Source organism: Myxine glutinosa, chromosome 12 (genome assembly GCF_964187855.1).
Source record: "Myxine glutinosa chromosome 12, kmMyxGlut1.1, whole genome shotgun sequence".
Classification (NCBI taxonomy): Eukaryota; Metazoa; Chordata; class Myxini; order Myxiniformes; family Myxinidae; genus Myxine; species Myxine glutinosa.
Genome location: NC_136272.1, coordinates 88,743,645 through 88,765,396, shown reverse-complemented (window position 1 = coordinate 88,765,396; position 21,752 = coordinate 88,743,645). Strand labels below are relative to the sequence as shown.

Sequence of the window (21,752 nt, the reverse complement as noted above, 5' to 3'; positions counted from 1 at the left end):
AAAAGTCCCCAAAAGATGCAAACCATGAGAATATTGAACCATTGCTAAATTGACCGCCAAAAAAGTCCCCAAAAGATGCAAACCATGAGAATGTTGAACCATTGCTAACTTGACCGCCAAAAAAGTCCCCAAAAGATGCAAACCATGAGAATATTGAACCATTGCTAATCATAACTTCAAAGGAATATCCAAGAGGTCACCTTTTGTCACCCAATAGCCTACCTGCCGCACGAGCTGCTCCAAAGGAGCGTGCTTGCGAGGGATGGCGCGCGGAAACCCAGCTTGGGACAACGGCCCATTGGAGCCTGCAGCAACAGCCCATTCCACCTCGCTCGATCTAACTTGCCTGGCGACTCCCACAACGGTTCCCGCTGCTATCGGCGTGGAAACCTCTGTGAAGGCCGGACTGCCAGTTGTCATGGCAACTGTGTCTGGAGACCCTAAATAAAGCAGAGTGAAGAAGGTGGATTGTGGCAAGCAATAAAAGGGTAAAGAAAGGGAGCATTGAAGAAAATCAAAGAAACATACAAAGTCAAGGATTGTCGCTCTCTGGAATTAAGAGGCAAACAGAAGCTTTCAACAGCTAAATGAACTCGTAAGGACCTGTGTAGCAGCCAAATGATACTTTGGTATGAAGGCAAAACAGCAGAAAAAGTAAATCAAATACTTTTCCTCAATGCTTTGGAATCTATTGAAAAGGAACGAAGAGACAACTAGAATGTCTTTGTCTTTGTGTCGTTGGGCATTTCAATTCACCGTTGGAGCTTATGTAAAGGCTCCAGGAAACGAATGGACTAAAGCAATGAGTCATGCACAGAAACCAGTCAAAACAAGTCACAAAGAGAGGGGAAAGAGCCATGAATCCTGGAGAATAGTGTGTGTTGTGCAGAGATGTACAAGCGTGCTCAAGGCTCGTTTTTATTCACTTGCGTTTTAATAAAACCTTTTCTAAATTTGCTCAGAATATTGAATCCAGCAATTTTACTGTCCATGTTAAATAGTTTGTATTCCACCCTCCCACCCCCTGCAAGCCGACTGTCGCCCTTCACCCAATCAGATTTCCCACTTGATATTGCCTGGCATTTAGTTTGCCGACGAGCAAATCAATTTCCAGTGCTGGCTGCGTGCTACGTAAACAAATTGCCTTTTATGAGGGCCATAAAAGGCCGCAGACATGCATTATTGAGAACTGGTTTGATCTGTACCTGGCATAGAATGAATGAATGAATGAATGCATCTTACTGTGGCGGACACAAAAGCCCACTGGCGTGGTGACATCATTCCGCGCACCAAGTGGGCGGTGGCCACGCACCAGGGGTAGGCGTGGCCTCATGGTATACACCGGGCGCCCAGCCCGGAGCAGTACAGTGTTACAGTGAGCTCTTACAATAAAGACGTTTATATGTTACCGCTTGTCCGCTTCCTCCTTGCTCACAAGCAGCGCGCGTAACGCCGCGCTTTACTGGTGACCCTCGACGTTGGATCTGCCGGAGCGATCCTTCCACACGCGACGCCATTGCCATGGCCAACTTCGTCAAACTTCCGGAATTTTGGGAGGCTCAGGCCGAAGTCTGGTTCGTCCAGGCCGAAGCCCAATTTCAGCTTCGGTGCCTCACCGGCGATGACACGCGCTATTGGCACGTCGTCGCCTCCCTCGGGCCCGGCACGGCCGCTCGAGTTGTGTCCGTCCTTCGCCACCCACCGGACGGCCACAAGTACGAGGCACTCAAGCGGTTACTCCTAGCCACGTTCGGCCTCACGGACGACGCACGGGCCGACCGCCTCCTGGATCTCCCCGAGCTCGGTGAGACGCGCCCGTCGGTCCGAATGGACCATATGCTGTCACTGTTGGGCGACGAAGCCCCCGGTTCGCTATTCCGGGCGCTTTTCCGGCGCCAACTTCCAGCGCAGGTTCGCCTCGCGTTGGCCGGGACCGGGCTAACGGAACCCCGAGCATTGGCAGCCGAGGCGGACAGGTACTTCGCCGCTTCGGACACGCGGGCGAGAGTCGGCGTGGCCGTCACGGCCCTCAAGGCTGATGTTCAGCAGCATGTTCCACAGCATCAGCTTCTACAGCATACGCAGCATGCTGATACGCACCTCGTGAACGCCGCCACGCCCCGCCCACCGCCGCGGCGAAAACCGCCACCGCGGGGAAACCCGCCAACTACTCCGGCCTGGCGGAGCCAGCCGCGCTCCTCCAGCTCCACCACCTGGTGCTGGTTCCACGCCAAGTTCGGCCACGAAGCTCGGCGGTGTCATCCGCCGTGCTCCTTCAACGGGTCGGGAAACGCCCGGGCCGGCGCTCAATAGTGGCGATGAGCGCCGGCCGTTCGAGCAGCCTGCTGTTCATAACGGACACCTTCTCCGGGCGCCGTTACCTGTGCGACACGGGAGCGCAGGTGAGTGTCATTCCCGCCGGCACGTCAGACAAGCACGCCGCGGGTGGGGGCCCCGCGCTGCTTGCCGCGAACGGGACGCCCATCCGTACGTACGGAAAACGCTGCCTCTCTCTGCGGTTTGGAGGGCAGGTTTTCCGATGGACGTTCGTCACCGCCGACGTGCCCATGGCACTGCTTGGCGCGGACTTCCTGTGCGCTAATGGGCTCCTGGTCGACGTCAAGCGCAGACGTCTTGTCCAGGCCGAGACGTTCAGCTCGCTCGCTTGTGCATTGCCCAGCTCAACGAGCGGATTGCCAAGCGGCTTGCCGAACGGTTCGGTTCCGGCCACGATGGTCTGTACGCTTCCGGCAGCGGACGCATTCACCCGCCTCCTCGCCGGCTTCCCGGCCCTCACGCGGCCCACCTTCTCGGCGGGGGCCGTCAAGCACGGGGTGGCCCATCACATCCCCACCGTCGGGCCACCGGTCTACGCCCGGGCACGCCGCCTCGAGCCGACGAAGCTGGCGGTGGCAAAAGCGGCGTTCGCTACCCTGGAGCGACTCGGCATCGTTCGGCGCTCAGAGAGCGCTTGGGCGTCGCCGCTGCACATCGTGCCAAAGCCCGGCGGGGGATGGCGACCGTGCGGGGACTATCGCCGTCTCAATGACGCCACGACTCCCGACCGCTACCCCGTCCCCCACATTCAGGACTTTTCCGCCCGTTTGGCGGGCAGGTCCTTCTTCTCGAAGGTGGACCTCATACGCGGCTACCATCAGGTCCCCGTCAGGCCGGAGGACGTCCCGAAGACGGCGGTCATCACGCCATTCGGACTCTTCGAGTTCCTGCGCATGCCCTTCGGTCTGAAGAATGCGGCTCAGGCGTTCCAGCGACTGATGGACAGCATCCTGCGCGACTTGGATTTTGTCTATGTCTACCTGGACGATATCCTCGTCGCCAGCGCGTCCCGCGAAGAGCACCTACGCCACCTCTGCACGCTCTTCGAACACCTGGGGCAGCATAGCCTGATTGTGAACCCCGCAAAGTGCCGGTTCGGCGCCGCCACAATCGATTTTCTGGGGCACCGTGTCACCAGGCACGGAGCCGTCACCCTGCCGGCCAAGGTGGAGGCGGTGAAGGGGTTTCCGCGCCCCCGCACGATCAGAGGGCTGCAGGAGTTCCTGGGCATGGTGAACTTTTACCATCGGTTCCTGCCCCGTATCGCCCAGCTCCTGCGCCCCCTGCACGAAGCTCTCCGAGGTAAGCCGGGCAAAGGCGACGTTACCTGGACCGAGCAGATGGACATGGCGTTCACGGGCGCGAAGCTCGCCTTGGCTAACGCCACCATGCTCGCGCACCCGGCGCCCGATGCACCGATCGCCCTCACCACCGATGCCTCGGACTACGCGGTGGGCGCGGTGCACGAGCAATGGGTGCGTGGAGCTTGGCAACCGCTGGCGTTCTTTAGCCGGCAGCTTCGCCCGCCCGAACGCCGTTACAGTACCTTCGACCGTGAGTTGCTCGGCCTTCACTTGGCGGTCAGGCACTTCCGCCATCTGCTCGAGGGCCGTGCGTTCACTGCCTTCGTCGACCACAAGCCGCTGATCTTCGCGATGGGCAAGGTCACCGAGCCGTGGTCGGCCCGGCAGCAGCGTCACCTCTCGGCCGTGTCCGAGTACACGACGGACATCCGGCACGTCGCGGGGAAGGACAACCCGGTGGCGGATTGCCTTTCCCGGGCCGTCGCCCACGCAGTCCACCTCGGCATCGACTATGCCCGGATGGCAGCGGACCAGGCCGCTGACCCCGACGTCCAGGCCTTGCGGACCGCCGTCACGGGCCTCCGCGTCACCGAGGTGCCGTTCGACGGCGCGGGCGCGGCCCTCTTGTGCGACGTCTCCCTCGGGCGTCCTCGCCCCATCGTGCCCGCGGGCTGGCAGCGCCAGGTGTTTGACGCCATCCACGGCCTGTCCCACCCGGGCGCGAGGGCCTCCCAAAGGCTGATCGCCGACAAGTTCGTCTGGCATGGCCTCCGGAAGGCCGTCCGCGGCTGGGCCAGGACGTGCCTCGCGTGCCAGCGCGCCAAGGTGCACCGGCACACCCAGGCCCCGTTGGCCCCGTTCACGGTGCCGGAACGCCGGTTTGACCACGTCCACGTGGACCTGGTGGGACCTCTGCCCCCCTCGCGGGGTTTCACCTACGTCCTCACCATGGTGGACCGCACCACCCGGTGGCCGGAGGCCGTGCCCTTGGCGTCGACAACGGCGGCCGATGTCGCGCAGGCTTTCATTGCCACCTGGGTCGCCCGGTTCGGCGCCCCCTCAGACATCTCATCCGACCGCGGCCCCCAGTTCACCTCGGAGCTCTGGGGGGCGGTTGCGCAGGGGCTCGGGGTCCGGCTGCACAGAACCACGGCCTACCACCCCCAGGCTAACGGCCTGTGTGAGCGATTTCACCGCTCGTTGAAGGCCGCGCTCCGGGCCACCCTCCGCGACGGCGGCTGGGTCGACAGGCTCCCCTGGGTCCTGCTGGGCCTCCGGACGGCGCCCAAGGAGGACCTGCGCGCATCCGCGGCGGAGTTGGTCTTCGGGCAACCGCTGCGGGTGCCGGGCGAGTTCCTCCCCGACTCCACGGCACCATGGTCCACGGCACAGCAGCGCTCCGCTCTGCAAGAGACCGCCCAGAGGTTCGCCCCGGTGCCAACGGCATGCCACGGGCACCCACCGACGCACGTCGCCCCGGAGCTTCGCACGGCGGAGTACGTCTTCGTCCACCACAATGCCCATCGGACACCACTGCGGCCCCCGTACGACGGGCCTTTCCGCGTGCTGGAGACCGGGGCGAAGCACTTCACCCTGGACATCGGCGGTACTCCTGACCGCGTTTCGGTAGACCGCCTCAAGCCGGCCCACCTCGATGTGGACCATCCACCGCCAGTGGCCCGACCCCCACGTCGGGGCCGCCCTCCTGCGGGCGGACCCCCGGCACCGCCCAGCCCCGCCGCCACGCCGCCCCCCGGTCCTGCACCCATCCCAGGGGCAGCCAGGGGCATCCCACCTGGCATCCCTGCACCCCGGACGCCGCCGATCGCCAGGGGGCGCTTCGGCCGGGTCATTCGTCTGCCCCGCAAACTGGCCCTCCAGGTGCGCGGGAATTCTGGGGGGGGGGCGCGTGTGGCGGACACAAAAGCCCACTGGCATGGTGACATCATTCCGCGCACCAAGTGGGCGGTGGCCACGCACCAGGGGTAGGCGTGGCCTCATGGTATACACCGGGCGCCCAGCCCGGAGCAGTACAGTGTTACAGTGAGCTCTTACAATAAAGACGTTTATATGTTACCGCTTGTCCGCTTCCTCCTTGCTCACAAGCAGCGCGCGTAACGCCGCGCTTTATTACTATAATTCACCAAATGTCCGTCCGTCCGTTCGAAGGTACCGCAAAAACGGCTCAACCGATCGCAACGATATTTTGGGTGGGTATTCGTGGGACCCCTGGGAGTAAAATAGGCTACATTGTTTTTCCAATTTTTCCAAGCTTTCCAATTTTCCAGTTTTTCCAAACACGATGGAATAATATTTACTGATATGCACTGTGATGTGGCTTTTGTTGAAATTCTACAAATACTGTTTATTCTACCTACCAGGAGAGAGTAGATCGACTCCTGACAAACTCTTCCTATATAAACGTGCAGCTCCGAAGTAACACGGCAGCGTGTGCAAAGCGACTGAGAAACAGGTGCAGCAGCCGCTTCCGTGTTACAGATTCGGCGCGCACTCTTCACACATAAACGTGCGACTGAGAAAGACGTGTAGCGGCCGCTTCCGTTTTGCAGAATTCAATCTTTTTTCAAAATGGGCGCCATGTACTGTTTAGTTTTTGATGATTTGCAAGTCGTCCGGCAGCTAAGCTAAATATAGCATAACAATTGTGCATTTTGTGAGGAAAGCACCAAATTTGGCACAGTAGTAGACTATCATATTATGAAAAGATCTGGATATTGGGCCATCTCAGATTCAGAGATTTGATTTTTGCAAGATTTGCAGATTTTGCAGATTTGCAAGCTGAGATTGCAACGCCAGGGACGGCCGACTCCTTCCTGCGAGCTGCCCACGTCACCCGCACAAGAAGAGCTCATCAAATCACTGCAGCGGCACCGCACATCCTGCAACACCGTGCGTATGAACGCCACTGTATGACATATGCTGATGATGCAGAAGACCTGCCTGAGTTCGAAGATTGGTGTCACCAGAGAGGAGAAGACATTCCCAACTTTCAGTACTGGGCAACTGTGCTGGAACTAGAGATGTTGGTACTGGTCTACGTGCGTTCTCTGCGGCAGGCTTCATTCACGACGTACCTTGATGCCCTGACGGAACTGGTCCCATGGTTCCATGCCTTAGACCACACACACTATGCCAGGTGGATCCCTGTTCACCTGAGGGACATGGTTGCACTCCCAATGAAGCACCCAGATGTAGCCAGAGAATTCAGGGCTGGCAACTTCACTGTACAGAAAACGAAGAAGGTGTTCTCTTCGATCCCAATGGAATCGAAATCTTGCAAAAATCAAATCTATGAATCTGAGATGGCCCAATATCCAGATCTTTTCATAATATGAGATAGTCTACTAGTGTGCCAAATTTGGTGCTTTCCTCACAAAATGCACAATTGTTATGCTAAGTTGCCCCACTAAAGTGATATGATTCAACGGATGTTTATATGAATCGTTTAAAATTAAAAAAAGCCTTCAATTTCTGATATTTTGCCTTTTCATTTGGGCCTCCCAATTGAAGCCCTGTCCGTAGGGCGGGTACTGTTGCTAGTAAATCGAATAAACTGAAATAAATAAATAAATGCCACCTCTGACTACTCTTTGATAAGATTTGTAATGCTACCTCCCTTTCAACCCCGCACACGTACTTTCTTCCCTATGGACTCCTGGGTGCCAACAAAACTCGTGCTTCATTATGCTGTGCTCGGCCCGACATACGTGCAGTGAAATGAGAGCGGACGAGTGGGCAGCAACATATATATATATATATACTCTATCGGAAAATAAATTATCCAAAATTGACTAACAATGCCACGACCTTTGGCCCAGAGTGAACACGAAGAAAAAGACCAAGAAACGCAAACAAGGAGGGCACGACATACAGACCTTTTACCTTTCCTCACGTCAGCCGCGAGTCGCGTCACAGGCTCGGCTTGCTCGGTGGTGACCCCGGCCGTGCGGAAGGACCCTTCACGAGTAAAGCTCGTCCGGTTGGCATCAAACGTGGCAGTGACTCCACACTCCTTCTCTCGCCTCTGCTTGCGTTCGAGACATGCGGCGAATGCACAACCCACCGCATGGCTCAGACGTTCACCCTGGTAAGTGCACACACACACACACACACACACACACACACACACACACACACACACACACACACACAATCACACACACAAACTTCCTTTAAACACTTGTTGACCAAAACTTCCTGACAATGTGACATTGGAATTTTAAAATCTGAATGACGTCACGTTGAGGGTAAAATTTAAAATTTGAATTGACTGCTCAGAGCTACGTACAACGCGATACACTATACAAACACACAGTACAGCGTAGTGTGTGCATGGCATTTGTTTTTTAAAACAAGCAAAATACGACAAATAAACACATTATTCTGACAAATTCAACCAAAAATATTTTACCAGTTTTTCTACTCACTCCTTTGTTATTACCCCACGCACACGAAGTGAGAAGTGGGGTTAAGCAATAAATTGGTTCACCTCTGTCTGTCCTTCTGTCTACAAACGTCAGTTTGTGATCGAGGAACAACTAGTTTTCAATTGAATGTTCTATTTTGAACACAAATCAGAACATGAATCATAAAACAAACTTGTAGTTTTAGAGTCCTTCGTCTCCGAATTCGTTCCGATTGCGCATGCGCAGAGAAAAGCGAGCTAACTTTTTTAAGCGGCTAAGCCGCTTGTTAAAGGGTAATTCTATTTGAAAGGTAATTAAAATCTTGAACGGTAATTCTAAAGGACATACAGGTTGTTCCAACAAGCCCCGAACAACTTTGGTTGTTAAAATATTTAGAACCACAAATGATACAACGATACCCTTTGGTTTATATGATACAGAAACTCAAAGTTTTGTGTACAGCATCAATACACTTCAATGTGAGCTCTGTTCTCCTATTGAGAGGAGTGGTCCAATCGTATGATTGTTTGACCATGCCTTGTGGCCCCTCGGGGTCAGGATGCATGTGTTTGAATGACCATGTGCTTCAGCCTTGGGGTTGAGGTGCATGTGTAATGTTATTGGGACAGCCTTCATAGACGGTGTGCCTTGGCCATGGGGTCAAGGTGCACGTCCAATGCTGTTCAAATGTTTGATTTTTTACCTTTTTTCATCGTAAAAAAGGCAGGCCTTCGAGCGGGCCCTAAAAGCTCTGTTTGTCACGCGCAGGACATCAAGGTGGGACACGAGTTCTTTCCTTGTTCGGCTCAGCATGTTTATATCCACCAGTGCACATGCAGGTGTGATCCGAGAACGAAGATCCTGCAGGTTTGCCACCTTGGTGTTGTAGACAACATCTTTGACAAACCCCCACAGAAAAAAATGAAAGGGGTGATTTCTGGTGATAGTGGGGGGCCAGGCTGTTGGTCCGTCTCGGCTAATCCAGAGACCTGGAAATGTTTTATTCAGGACGGCTCGAACTAATAAGGCATAAGGAGGGGGGGGGGGGGGGGGCGCCGTCATGTTGAAAGATGATATCGGGTTGCAGGTCTTCAATCTGTGGGAAGGTGCTTCCTTCCAACATGTTCATGCAAATTGTTGAGGTCACTGTATCCTCCACAAAGAAAAACGGACCCACCAAGCAGTCATGGAGAAGGCCACACCACACATTGACCTTTTGACTGTCACAAATGTGTTCAGTGACCACATAGGGTTTTCAGAGCACCAGATCCTCACATTGTGCGGGTTGACCTTTCCCGATATATGAAGCTTTGTCTGTGAACATGACCTTTTTCAGGTAATCCTCGTCACCCTCTATGCGACTGAGCATTTCCAGGGCAAACATCTTGCGTTTGGGTCCGTCATTTGGTTTGAGTTCCTGCAGAACCTGCACCTTATAGGCATAAAGCTTCAGTATTTTATGCAAAATCCTGTGTACAGTGGTGGTTGGTAGTCCCTGTTCTCAGAATGTGCGTTGGATTGATTTTCTGGGACATTGTTGAAATGAAGTGTTGTTGAAATGAAATGATTAAAACTCGTTCAATGTCGGCTGCACTTGTACTTGGCAATGGCACTTTTCTGTTTCTGACAAGTTCCAGTCTCCTTAAACCTCTTGTACTGCTCTCTGATACGAGTCCGTGGTGGCGGATTCCTTCCATACCTTGTACGGAAATTACAGTGAACTTGCGCGTTGGATCTCTTCTCTGAACCATTCGACACACTGAGCTTTCTTCTGTGGAGTCGCCATTTTCTTTTAAATGAAACCACCAGTCCTGAAAATAGAGAAAACTTTATGAGCTTCTGTATCATATGAAACAAAGGGTATCGTTGTATCATTTGTGGTACTAAATATATTAACAACCAAAGTTGTCCAGGTCTTTTTGGAACCCCCTGCAATTTGGCTGGGTTCTTCCTTCCATCCGTCCATCTGTCCGTACGTCCGTCCGTCAAAAATGAAAAACCTTTCTAACCCACTGTGTTTAATTTTAAAGGGTTCTAAAGTGTAATTCTAGAGTGTTCTCAAGGGTTATAAAGTAGTGTAATTCTAGATGGTTCTAAAGGGTATTTCTAAAGGGTCCTAAAGGGTAATTTTAAAGGGTTCTAAAGTGTAATTCTAGAGGGTACTAAAGGGTCGTTGTAAAGGTTAAATCTAAAGGGGAATTCTAGTGGGTTCTAAAGGGTAATTCTAAAGGGTTGTAAAGGGTAATTCTGAAGGGTTGCATTTGTTTCTCGACTCTTGCTACAGTGACTTTGGCGATTTCATATTAAAATTGCCAAACTGAACCGCTTCCTTCGGACACAGGTGCAATTTTTAAAACTCTGTCTGCGTCACACAAAATTGAAAATCATTCCAAACAGGAAACTTACTGTTTTTGGACGTCGTAAAGGACACAAATAACAGGCACGAAGACCTAAAGTAATGTGTTTGATAAGGTGGTGTATAAGACATTGCATCGACAGCGGTAAAGTTACGGATTTTTTTCAAGGTCAAATATCAAAAGGTCAAAGATCAAGGTCACGAAATTATAAATTTTGATCCGATTGACTTAAAAATTGAACAGGGTTTGCATATTGGGTCACTGAATTGATTCACCAATAAAACGAGAGAAGATGATTGTTTTGAGGTGAAAAGGTCAAATATTAACGTCACAAAATTGTCAATTTCTATCTGATTGACTTGGAATGTGAGCAGGGTTTGCATATTTGGTCACTGAAGCCTATTGATTTTGAGGTCAAGGTCGCCTAAAATCGTAAATTTTTTGGCATTTATTTTGAAGCTTCTTTCATCATGTTTAGCATAAGGAAGAAAGAAGAAGACGTCTGAATACAATATGCACGCAAACGGGCTTTGCATTTTCAGATGCTTTCTAGTTATTTTCTGGGTTTTGTTGAACTGACTTCAGAGGAGGTTTGCTCATGTTATCCCCCACCCCGACCAGCTTTGTTTAATTCCCCCATTATCCTGACGGAAGAAACCCAACTCTCTTACTTGCAAGTTATTGTGTTCTCTGTGTGTCTTTCTTTCTTCCCGAAACTACCTCTTCCCCCTCCCCTCCCTCTCCCCTATTGCTTCATTCTCCATATCCCCTCCTCCCCCTTTCTCTCCCACTCCTACATTTTGTTGTTCACTCATTCCATTGCTTGATTATCTAAACATGGCCCTACTGCCCCTGATTTTGTCTCGAGAAAAAACAACTCCTGCCAAATGGTGTTCCTTCACAATGGCTTTTGGGTTTCTAAGAACTTTTGCTTCAAGGTAATTCATAAGGTGAGTATATAAATCGAGATCATAATAAATAAGTGAATTTGGTCATATTAAGGTGGAACCTCCATCTCTTAATATGGATTGCCAGCTCTCTTAAGATGCTCAGAAAACGAAACCATCACTGTTACTGCTGTGCATTCATTACATCTCCGGGGTCCATGGAGCACCATTAAAAGGTTTATTATTTGTATCCATTAATCTCATTTTTGCAGAGCTTTCCATTGTTTTGCTCAAATAAAATTGTTGGTTCATAACATTATATTCCTTGATATAATTGAAGGTTTTAACCCACGTTCAGCCCGATAGATTGCATTTATAGAGCAGCAGAAAGAAGTTGAGCTGTGATTGTAAGTTCAATAAAAATAGCGGGGGAAGTAGATATATATATACTAGCTTGGCTCGGCTCGCTACGCTCACCTCACCAATCGTCGATACTGAGGAACGGGCTTATTTTAGCTGAGGCTAATGACTGTACCTGAGTTGCTGTGTTGTCATGATTTACACCAATCATAATACAAACAATTATTTTGCACAAATGTATTTTGTACTTCCTTTTTCCACATGCAAAATTTGCATTTATGTTTATTTAAATTATACAATGGACTACAAAATGTAAATGTTTCATGATATTTGTTATATTATATCACCTTTATCTATCAATATTGTTGAAATGAAGGTCAAATAGCTGTATGTTGAAATATGTTGGAAAAGTCAAAACTTTACATGGGGTGTACTTACTTTTTCACGTGACTGTATGTGCATACCAGAAGTTTGGTACGATTTCACAAAAGTTTGAGAAAGTAATTCAGTGACAAGACAAGACAACACAACACAACACAGACACTGCACAGATATATATATATAGATAATTCAGGGATAGAAAAAGGTTTTTTAAGGGTATATACAATTGTAAAGAACATGGATGGAACAAAGCTAAACAAAAATGGGCTCTCGCACGAGGGGTGTCCATCAGGCCTAAAATGGCTGTACTTCTGATTTAATCAATGACCATGGAAAAGATAGACTGATACAAGCTGTAAATGAGTACTAGGCAACGGTACACAAGGAAAGGTGCAGTAAAAGGCAACTCTGATAATCTCACCTGCATCATATGTCCTCACATCAATAATACATTTTCTCATCCACTTTGGCAATACAGTACCTATTATGAAATCTAAAATGCCTTTAATGGGATCTAAAATGTATGAACACAAGGGATATACACAAACCACTCAGAACCAACACAAGATACTGAGCTCGTCCACCACCCACCGATCATTATATTCATACATTGAACAGCTTGCTCACAAACAACCACTTATATCTGTGTACTTTTGCAGCCTCTAAATACTTGTCCAATTTAAACAAAATTAAACGATTCAAAACCAGCCCACAACGGTCCAAGAAGAAGAAGAAGATGCCCAGGGATTACATGAGGGTCATCATCCATGCATAATTAAAGTGAATTCATTGTGAAGCAAAATCATCGCTCATACATAATTCCAGGGATTATGTGATGTCCTCGCATATATGTCCACAAACAATTATTTCAAGGACCCTCGTGGAATTTCCAAGCTGCTTGCAAGGACTTTTCAGAGGAGTCCTCATGGCTGCTTATCGAGACGTTTTACTCATCGAGTGCATCGACATTGGAGGCAGGAACGTTTTCAAAGTGCTCAAGGTTGAACCGCTGGCTCCAGATTTAGATGCCCGTCAAATCCTGGGAACCATCAGATTACATGTCGTGCATCGAATAACAGAAGCAATGAAAACATAACCTCCATCCACCTGCGATGGTGGAGGTAACTGGAACGGCACTTGGCAGAGCACATACCTCCGCCATGGTGAAAAGTTTACGTTTTGTAATCCACTGATGGGCCGGATCTGCGTCCGGACCTTCATATCATATTAGTTTACGGGAAAGTAGGTGGTATCCTGTAATATCACGGTCTATGCTTCTGTCTTAACTTTTAACTGCGCATGCACTAAGGACAAGAGGTCTGGAATCTAAATTGGTCTTAAAGACCACCGATTAGTGGTCTGGAATCTAAATAGGTCTTAAAGACCACCGACTAGTGGTCTGGAATCTAAATTGGTCTTAAAGACCACGGACTTGTGGTCTGGAATCTAAATTGGTCTGGAATCTAAATTGGTCTTAAAGACCACCGACTAGAGGTCTGGAATCTAAATTGGTCTTAAAGACCACCGATTAGTGGTCTTGAATCTAAATTGGTCTTAAAGACCACCGACTAGTGGTCTGGAATCTAAATTGGTCTTAAAGACCACTAACTAGTGGTCTGGAATCTAAATTGGTCTTAAAGACCACTGACGAGTGGTCTGGAATCCAAATTGGTCTTAAAGACCACCGACTAGTGGTCTTGAATCTAAATTGGTCTTAAAGACCACTGACTAGTGGTCTGGAATCTAAATTGATCTTAAAGACCACCGACAAGTGGTCTGGAATCTAAATTGAGGCCATAACCTAAACCAAAATCGAATTGACTTGCTCTTGTCACCGACCCAACTCGTCCACCTATCTTTGTCATGACCATCCATAACTTTTTTAAATAACATGCTATATATCATAAATAACATGCTTAAATAACATGCTAACATGCTATATATTGATCCCTGGTGTTGGGCTAGCGGCTAGGGTGCCGGCTTAGGATCCTGGGTTCGAATCCCGGTCAATCGCTGAATTAACGCCAGGGGGGTTGACTCAGCCTGTCATCCTTCCGAGGTCGGCAAATTGAGTACCAGTTCACTGGTAATTCCCTGCTTGTCGTTAAAGGCGGCAAAAAGGGTTGGCGGCAGGAAGGGCATCCGGCCGTAAAACATTGCTTCAAAAAGGGGACCGAAAAACAACAACAACCACAGTTCCCGAAAAAGGCCAACCCCCGCTTGCGGGGAAAAATGGCCTCTAAAGGTGGTTTTTATATCGTTTTTTGGTCCGATGTCTCAATGGTGAAGAACACTTTCAATTCTTTTTTAAATCTCGAATCCGGATCTGGATCTTCACCAAAATCGAATCAATTCATCCTTGACATACACCCGACCTGTCCACCAATTTCCGTCCGAATCCGTCCATAACTTTTTTTAGATATCCTGCTCACAGACATAACAAAAAGACAGACAAACGGAGGTGAAAACATAATGTCCATCCACCTTTGGTGGCGGAGGTAATTAACCTGAGATTTCCCAAATGCTGCAGGACGTCTGCTCAGTTGACAACGACGTACCGATTGCTCTCTGCATCCGAGAATGCAATTCTGCTGGTTGTTCGTTCTCTTTTAAATGTTTTCAGTGGCAAAGAGATTCTGAATTTTCAATGATTAACAAGGATTTTTGTTCTTGCTACCGTGGGCACGTTCATTAGGCACTCCCACCCACGCGCAAAGCACACTGGGAAAAGGATGTGCAGTGCTTGTCGAGAAGGACAACTGGAAACTGCCCGACTGGATGAGATTTTCTCGGTGGTGGTTTTGGGACATGTTGGACATTGAAAAGTGATGGAGTTATTGGCCTCATGGCAGTTACCTTTTGCCTGTGGGCTGGCGGTGGCACTGCCAAAACCCAGATCCCAAATTACACTTTGTACGAACCTATGGTGGCCTCAACACAGATATATATATATATATATTTGTATACAAGATTGAGGCTCGTGAAAGAGCTAACATTAATCAGACAAAAAGTCAAACCGACACAGAAAACACAAAATAAGGGGAGCGGTAGCCAAGATGGGGAGAGAGGGGGAAGGACACAAACACAACATTTGAGAGCAGGGACATCGAGAGAACTGTGGGAGGGAGAGGGCTTGGGGGGAGGTGGGAGAGGTATAAAACATATGGACACTGCAAGGACTTCCAGGAAATAAGTTGGAATTTCAAAAAAGTGTATCTGGGGTGAATTAGCGGGGGTAGAAAAGATCAAGGAAAAGATCAAGATCAAGATGTCAAGGCAAACGTCTGGTAGCTCAAAACCTTGCACAGATTCTGAAGTACCTACAACCAAAATTTGGGTCCTCCAGGTGTTGCAGTTCGGTTGTGAACGAAAAACGTACAAACACACAAAGACTTGAAAATATGTACATATTCAGAATTGTGAACCACATCTCCACAGTAGAAGAGATGCCCGATTTATACCGAGTTAATTTTGATAAAACGGATGTCTAATAATATCTGCACCATGGTTGTCCCAGACAGACATCAAACGCACACTACCATAATGATATGACTGACACAAAGACATCGTCGTGTTTGTAAACCATCATGTTATCCACGGTGAAATGGCCAGAAAATGCCAAATATACCTAACTAGCAGAAGTACCCGGCATTGCCGGGCGGGGGAGGGGGGTGAGGGGGAAGGGGAGGGGAGGGGAACAGGGGGGAGGGGAGGAGAGGGGGGAGGGGAGAGGGAGGGGGAGGGGGGAGGGGGAGAGGGGTGGGGAAGGGGTAGGACCGAAAGGAAGGGGTAGGGGGGAAAGGGAGGAGCATGGGGGAAAGGGAGGGAGAGGGGGATGGGGAAGGGGTAGGGCAGAAAGGAAGGGGTAGGGGTGAAGGGAGGGGCATGGGGGCAAGGGAGGGGGAGGGGAGGGGGAGAGGAGGGGAGGGGGGAAGGGGAGAGGGTAGGGTGGAGGGAGAAGGGAGGGGGAAGGGCAGGGGGAGGGGGAGGGGGGAAAGGGAGAGGGTAGGGGGGAGGGAGAAGGGAGGGGGAAGGGTAGGGGGAGGGGGAGGGGGAAGGGTAGGGGGAGGGGGAGGGGGAAGGGTAGGGGGAGGGGGAGGGGGTAAAGGGAGGGGGAAGATACATGTGTTTGAGCGTATTCAAGTGAAAAAGAGAAGACGTGTTCATCAGTGGTCTGAAAATCTAACAGCTATAAACAGAATTTCAGTTTCAGCCGAGATCTCTGAAATCCATTGCCATCAAAACAGGGCCATTTTTGAACCTTATTAACAAGGATCCTTCACAGAGAAATTATTTTGCAGTGGGAGGGAATGAGTGAAGGGGAAAGAGGCGGGAACAAAGTATTATTACAACCGTTGGATCGATCGATGTACAAGTACCAACCGAGTCTCGGACAGCGAGGAACGAGTGGCACATCCAGCGCCTTGTTGTGCCGTCCCGGCAAATGTACGAGAAGGCTTTGTCGTTGCTCTGGTCTGGAGCACAGAAGGACACCTTCTCGATGGTCTGATCGACAATGAGGTCCTGTGTTAACAGTGATAGAAAGGGGGTTGGGGGTAGGAGAGAGACGTTTGAAAGTGTATTAGATGTGGATCATCAAGTGACATCGTCACTCGTGGCAGCAAGCCAGGGCTAATCCTGCATGAAAGGTTAGAGAGCAAGGAGTAGGGGTCACCGTATAATGAAAGGCTCAGAAATCGTTTTACTTTGTGCCCATAGATGGTGGCAGGGGTAGGAGACAGTGAACACAAGGTTTGATAGTTGGGCCTGTGAAGGGGTAGAGCAATTACAAAGAGCAAAAGCAACAGTAAGGCTGTAAAGCTCACAGGTAAAGGCTGCAAAGCTCACACAGGTAAGCTGTTTTTTTGTGAGTTCAAAGTTAAAAAAGAAAGAAAATTGACCAACCCAGTAAACTGCACAATGAAACAAAAGCGAATCATTATTGATACAAAAATTAAACCACAATTATCATCATCATCTTACTATGATTCACCAAATGTCCGTCCGTCCGTCCGTCTGTCTGTCTGTCCATTCGAAGGTACTGCAAAAACGGCTGAACTGATCGCAACGATATTTTGGGTGGGTAATCCTCGGACCCACTGGAGTAAAATAGGCTATATTGTTTTTCCAATTTCAACTTTGGTCTCCAGAATTTTCAAGTTTGGACTCCCGCATAATGTTATTTTCCCGGGTACCGCACAAACGGCTGCACCGATCGCAACCTGACGAATGAAAACACACAGATAAAAATAATGACTTCGGACAAAGACCTTTTATAAGAACATAGGTTGAATCTCTGCTTGAGAGAATGCCAACTCCCTCCCTGCCATCACGGCCGTCTCTCCAACTCACAATCCCACGAGATATGCAGAAAGGATGACCCAAAACCAATTATCTTCTTTTTGATTCATATATGAACATCATTAAAAGTGAATAATGACCTCGGCCAAAGTTCAAAGGACGTGAGTTTAATCTCTACATGAGAGAATTCCACATAGCTGTTTGGGCGGTGTATAAGCCAACAGATCGCTGTCTCCATCGATCTTGCCAAGGCCGTAACACCTATCAGCTCAAAATCCTTTCAACTGTTGACTTGGTAGTTTTTACAATGAAGGAAACATTAACAATGTTGTTAAAAGTTTATTTTGTGATTAGAGTTATGTTGTTTGGAATGAAAAAAGATATCGAGTTCAAGTGAATGACGACATGCCGTGATGGTTTCTACTTTCTAAACGTGAACTTCGCGGATCACCATATGCAGATGCGCCACGGTCCCACGATCGATGTTTCTACACGTGAACGTACCCGTTTGTTTGCGTACAGGTACGTTTTTCATGGAAGTCCTTCACGAACTTGCTGTCCATGTCTGACGTGCGACTGAGGGTGCTACAGGAATGTGGAATTTGTTGGTTTCATGCTTTATCATTCGCCGTTTCTGCATTGTCTGTTTGCTTCTGCCCTCCCATCCGTGCGTAGCACGGGTACCTCACTAGTATCCTGTATACAAAAGGCCCCTGCGCTGGGTGATCTAACTCGTTTGAATGATCAGTGAGCAGCAAGAGATTAATATGGAAATATTGGTGGGAAAGACAAAAGGAAGTCAACGCAACATCTTATCTTTATTATTATTATTGTTGTTATTTTTTGCCTTGTGGAAGTGTGTAAGGAGATTATAAATATTATAATAAAGGGCCAGTCAAGATCAGCAGATGCCACATTAGCTGAGTTATGAGTCATGTGCTAAGTGCATAATGTGGAGCATTCGTTGGCGATCCCGTACACTAAGAAAGGGGTAGTAGGCGAAGGGTAGTTGATTGATATCACTCCAAACACTACCCATAGATTTGTTTCGAGAAAATTGGGGCACTGCGTTTACCGAATCATGATTCCATTGGGCATTTTCCTTCCAAGTGGGAGAAGTAGGCTGAGGGTGAACAGGTTAATCTGGCACAAATGTTGTCTATACCGGAACCGTGTTGATTAAAAAAACCCCACCATGTTTGCACGTACAATATACAAATATGACAGCACACCAGTAAAAATCATTGTATATACATCTTTCGAACAGGAAGATAACAGGGGTAGGAGGCAGTGAACACAAGGTTAAACCGCCTCTTATGGTTAAACTGCCAAAATCAAGACTCCATATTCACCTTCACTCTTTCATTCCTCTTTTCTTCCGCCTCTGGAACAAACTCCCTCACTCTCTTCAATCCCACTCCTCCCTCGAGGTCTTTAAAACAGCTGTTCACCACCATCTCTTATCTTCCCCCATCCAAAACCTTGTTGTTTTCTACCCCCGTTAATTCACCCCAGATCCACTTTTTTGAAATACCGAGTTCATTTCTGGAAGTCCAAGCAGTGTCCACGTGTTTTTTTTTTTTTACCTCGATCCCCATGCCTCCACCCCCAAGCCCTCTCCCTCCCACAGATCTCCCGATGTCCCTGCTCTCCATCTTGTTCTCCTGCTCCCTTTATCTTATGTTTTATGTGTCAGTTTGCCTTTTTGTGATCAATGTTAGCTCTTACACGAGCCTCGACTTTGTATACAAAAAACAAAAAAAAACAAAAAAAAAAACAGAGTTGGTTCGTGACCAGAGGTGCACAAACCTTGGTGGCGTCATCCACGACCCGCAGACCGTCTGCGGAAACCCAGAGCACTGCGCGGACCTTCTTCCTGTCAAGCTGAGATAGCCCCGAAGATACATTTGCTCATGTTATGGGTCGGAATGGGTCATCCGGATGAAATGGAAATAAATACCTTTACAATTGCAATTCCAAAGAGTTTGATGGCCAGTTTATCCATGAAATGAAATCACTCACAAATCTCAACCTTTTGACAGCATCTTCACAAACGTGCATTCCACGGGACTCCTCGACCTCCACACAGCCCAAGTACTGCACACATACACACAAACACACACACATGGCATTAGATCTAATTAAATAACTAAATGAGGCATTTAATATGAGCAAAAAATAACTTTAGAAAATGGAAGTGTTTTAAGAGTTAAAGCAGCAAAATGTATCGCATCATCAGTCGAATAATCAAACAAGAAGACGTCATGCGGAGCACGATACTTGTAAAATCCGCTGGGAAGCCGCCCCAAGAAAAAAAATTCCATTGATACAGCAAATTGTCCATTCATCAAGATTAAAATTGACAATCTTGATCAAAGCTCGGGCCAATAGGAAGAAAAGTGACGATTTTTCAGATAAAAAAATGATGATTTTGGAAGGTTGACCTTGACTTGACCTTTGGCCTTTTGACCTCAAATAGTTTGTTTCCCTATTTAGTGACTCGATGTGCAAATGGTGTTCAATTTGCAAGTCAATCGGATGAAAATTGATGGTTTTCTGATGAAAAGTGATGATTTTGGAAGTTTGACCTTGAGTTGACCTTTGACCTTTTGACCTCGAAAATAGTATGTTTCCCAAGTTAGTGACTTGATATGCAAAGGCTGTTCAATTTTCAAGTCAATCGGTTGAGAATTGGCAGCTTTTTAGATGAAAATTGATTATTTTTAAAATTTGACCCAGAGTTTACCTTTGACCTTTTGATCTCAAAAATAGTATGTTTCCCAATTTAGTGACAATATACAAATGCTATTAAATTTTCAAGTCAATCAGATTTAAAAAGGCGATTTTAGAAATTTGACCTCCAGATGACCTTTGACCTCAAAATCAATAGGCTTCTCAATTGGGTCGACCTATACAACTTGGTAAAGTTTCGTGACGATCGGTTTAGAATTGTGACCTGTAGGCCGGTGACAAACAGACAGACAGAACCACAAATGCAACCGACCAATACGTATACTTGAAAAATCTTCGATTTTGCAAGTAATAAACCGATTTCTTCTGCTATTAAAGCAAGGAAGTAAAGAATCCACTGTTATGAGTACGAGACCATTTATGACATCCAAGCAGAAGTACCCGGCGTTGCCGGGTGGGGGAGGGGGAGAGGAGGAGGAGAGGGGTGGAAGGGGAGGGGAGGGAGGAAGGGCAGGGAGGGGGAGGGACATGGGGAGGGGAGGTGTGGAGGGGGGGGAGGGGAGGGGAGGTGTGGAGGGGGGGGGGAGGGGAGGTGTGGAGGGGGGGGGGGGAGGAGAGGGGAGGGGGAGGGAGGGGAGGGAGGGGAGGGGGGAAGGGCAGGGAGAGGGAGGGACATGGGGAGGGGGAGGGGGGAAGAGGAGGGGAAGGGAGGGGAGAAGGGGAGGGGTGGGTGGAATGGGGGGGAGGAGGGGAAGGGGAGGGGGGCAGGGGGATTCTTCTCAAATGCGCTAAGTTAAATATGAATAAAAAATATGGATCTCGTCATCGGAGGTCATTTTTAGGTCGGCCATGTCCTTCCCAGGCCCAATGGCCATATCTATGCCAAAAATCAGGTAGGTGAGCCTCTCCGTTTAGGAGTCTATAGGTAACACACACACACACACACACACACACACACACACACACACACACACACACACACACACACACACACACACACACACACACACACACACACACAAACTGTGTTTTATTGATATAGATCATATAGTCACCACGTGATCATGTGTTAATTATCACAGCCTCCCCTTAGGCTTAGACGAGTCCCAGCAAAGCCACCATCCCTTTCTTAGGCATTAACGTAGTGAAGGTAGCTCAGTCGAGGCCAGGGCCTGTTGGGTGGTACATTACCTGCAAATAGCGAGACAAGTCTGAGTGCTCACGGAATGACTAAATAAAGCTAGTGTGCGCCATTTGAGCAACATACCCTTTGAGAGCAGCCCAAACCGAAGGATTATCAACATAATATGATTCGGGTGAAAAACGGAACCAGCACACTGGGATAGAGAACAAGCAATAAGTCTGGATTAACAGCTCCATTATCACAATTCACCTTAACGGGAAAATTGCAGTGTCCCTTCCTCACGGATTCTTCATCGTCCTCCCACTGATGTGGCCGGCTCGCCTCTGGCACGTACGTTTCCTTCTTTTTGCGCAGGCTCTGACGGAGCTTATTCATAGCTCCAGAGTGAAAGGACCTGTCCAGGAAAAGGTCAGGATTAAAGGCAAGGCCCAAGGGCCTCAGCATAATAGTCAGCCAAACAAAAAATGAGCGCAGTAGCCTCAGAGAGCTGGTGCACATCATTGTTTACTTTCTTGTCCTTCAAGCCATTGAAGGTTTAGGATAAAAGGGTAAACGTCTTCGTC

The 21,752-nt window shown here is 48.8% G+C and overlaps 1 protein-coding gene across 2 annotated transcripts in view; it reads right to left on the bottom strand.

The window, feature by feature from the left end:
- LOC137437581 (protein numb homolog) overlaps positions 1-21,752 on the bottom strand; it is a 171,842-nt gene that overhangs the window by 55,830 nt on the left and 94,260 nt on the right. For both annotated transcript variants that reach the window (XR_013620965.1, XM_078766080.1), the window contains exons 2-7: positions 21,439-21,583; positions 19,377-19,451; positions 19,164-19,238; positions 16,437-16,577; positions 7,545-7,746; positions 223-440 (exon numbers count right to left, since the gene is read on the bottom strand). Coding sequence is in view for 1 of the 2 variants with exons in the window: in XM_078766080.1 (XP_078622206.1) it covers positions 223-440; positions 7,545-7,746; positions 16,437-16,577; positions 19,164-19,238; positions 19,377-19,451; positions 21,439-21,564 (837 nt within the window). In the remaining variant the exon portion in view is untranslated. The remainder of the gene's footprint in view (positions 1-222; positions 441-7,544; positions 7,747-16,436; positions 16,578-19,163; positions 19,239-19,376; positions 19,452-21,438; positions 21,584-21,752) is intronic.